The sequence below is a fragment of the Schistosoma mansoni genome (assembly GCF_000237925.1).
Source record: "Schistosoma mansoni, WGS project CABG00000000 data, supercontig 0173, strain Puerto Rico, whole genome shotgun sequence".
In the NCBI taxonomy this organism is placed as follows: Eukaryota; Metazoa; Platyhelminthes; class Trematoda; order Strigeidida; family Schistosomatidae; genus Schistosoma; species Schistosoma mansoni.
Window position 1 is genome coordinate 16,910 of NW_017386059.1, and position 2,355 is coordinate 19,264.

The 2,355-nt window shown below is 39.7% G+C and overlaps 1 protein-coding gene across 1 annotated transcript in view; it reads right to left on the reverse strand.

The window, feature by feature from the left end:
- Smp_057620 (n-acetylgalactosaminyltransferase,putative) overlaps positions 1-2,112 on the reverse strand; it is a gene marked incomplete at both ends in the record, with an annotated part of 5,483 nt that extends 3,371 nt beyond the window's left edge. The window contains one exon of the mRNA XM_018796220.1: positions 962-2,112. Coding sequence (XP_018646881.1) covers positions 962-2,112 — 1,151 coding nt within the window. The remainder of the gene's footprint in view (positions 1-961) is intronic.
- Positions 2,113-2,355: the final 243 nt, after the last annotated feature.

Here is a 2,355-nt window from a genome sequence, read left to right on the forward strand (position 1 = left end):
ACACATAAATATTGGTACAAAGGGGCACAGAATACATATGCGCCACACAAATCTCATTTGATTTGTGTTAGCGCTGTGATACTGCCCGGGTGCCCGAACCGGGTCAGGTGGTTTTCTTAGAGGGCCACACCCAGAGCCTTTGACCTAAAGGTCTAACCCACAAGGCAGTGGAGCATCGTAAGGAGATGCAGTCCCATGGTAGCCGGTGACAAACGATTGACTCATACGCCATTTGTTCCCTCAGGATACTGCAGCCCATGTGCACCATTGATTTGGATACGATACTAATTTAAATTGATTTATTCCTATCTGAATGGTAACCTGAATCCAAATTGATAGCAGCCATCGACAGCTGGCAACGCCAGATTATGTAGGTGAAATTCACTTCAAGTTGTACGTCATTACTTTCAGAATTTAACAACCTATTATCTAGGTTTAATTAGTAATTTACCTGCACATTTCTTGCTTACAAATCGCACCAATCTGAAGTGAATAAATTCTACCCTTGGTATATAGTCAACTAGTCGGTTTGTAATGCAGTTAATTAATAATAAGGATACAAAGATTGGTTCTGATTGGACACAAGAGACACTAAAGCCGTCATGTAGTTGAAAATTAGAGGAATGGTGGTTTTGCGATCGCAGGTATGAATTTCGCCAACATATACCATTGAAGAGTTAGATATTGTCACCACTTCTCATAGAAAGTGCATGAACCTGAACTCCACAAAAGTAATTATCCTAGATTTTAATTGCGTACACGAATCATAAATGTGCGGTAAAAATTACACTAAAATAATTTAAAGAACGGGGTAAAATATATGTCGATTTCGCACACATCAGTGTACTTTATCTTAAACTTTATTATTATCAAGTGTTAGAAAGAAACTTGACATCTCGACGGAAGCTACCGTAGATAATGTCCTAGATATCCAGTTAAATAATACAACTATTTTACTTACTTGTAATTACGACCAACAAAGTCCCCAAATTCTGCCTTCGGAAAGTTAGTTGAGTATTTACGATATATATGACCTATTCTAGAACACGGAGCATCGACCATACGTCCTCCACACATCCAAATCTTGAACGATAACTCATATTGCTCTCCGCCCCAAATAACAAGACCAGGATCATAGCCTCCAAGTTCCCAGAACCACTTCGCACTGATAGCAAACAGACCTCCTGCCATCACTGGACTGTCAAAAGGCTCTTCAGGGTGATATCTATCTTCTGGTAATCGTGGAAGCCGCTTGTAGTACAATTCCCAGTCAAATGCTCCTCGAGCCCCTTCATCTTGTGCACGATACTCAAAGGTATCTGCATCTATTACATCAATAAATGGACAAACGACTGTTTTGTAGTTCGCAGCAATCGGATCAAGTAGCGGCGGGAGCCAATTTATTCCGGCTTCACAATGAGAATCCAGGAATATCAGTACTTCTCCGGTAGCTTCTCTGGCACCCGCTGTTTTCGCTCGAATAAGACCTCCTCTATGTTCCAAGTGAATTACACGTACTATACCACCTGGGTACGCAGTTGCAAGATGACTATCAAGTCTATCTTTCAAGTATTTTCGGGAGCTTCCATCATCAACCAGAATTACTTCCTTTATTAATCCTGAGGGAGCTCGATTCAAAACCGATGAGACTGTGCGTAGGAGAGTCTCCCAATGCTCTTCAAAAAAAGGGATAATCACTGAAACAGTAGGAAGGTTGCTGGAATATAGTTTTCCTTTACAACGTGGATGGCGGATGTCTTTAATAGATCTATCTATTTTGATTTTTCCACTGACATACACACTAAATCCATTCTCATTTATAGTTTTATTGGATAGTTCTTTATCGTGATAGGATAGTTCAAAAGGCATGCCATTCTCTCCAGGTCCCACTCTCAAACTTTCAAGTGCAGTCAGTGAGTAGTTTTCCCAGTCAATTTGAAATGGCTTTGTATTATGTTCGCTAGCAAAATCTAGATTTCGGATAAGTTGGCTCATAGAATTAGGTCCAGATAGGACTTTATCCAAATATTTATTATATTTAATAGCGATACATAGTAGAAATAGTAAGGAGATCAAAGATAATCGAACTAACCGAGAGGGATACACGCGCATTTGCCACACAATTCAGGCAACCAAGGTCAAACTTAGTGTTTAACTGTATATACTAGATTGAGTTTACGAGCTTCATTTTTGGTATGTGCATGCACTCCCAATATCCAATATATTTGCATAAATCGAATGATTTCTTTGCACTCACTTCTTGCTGTTTTCGGTACGGTTCCAGGTATTTGATGATGTCCAATGTATAGTAGTCTAGGCACTCGACCATGCTAATTGTAGTCAGTTAGTCAGATA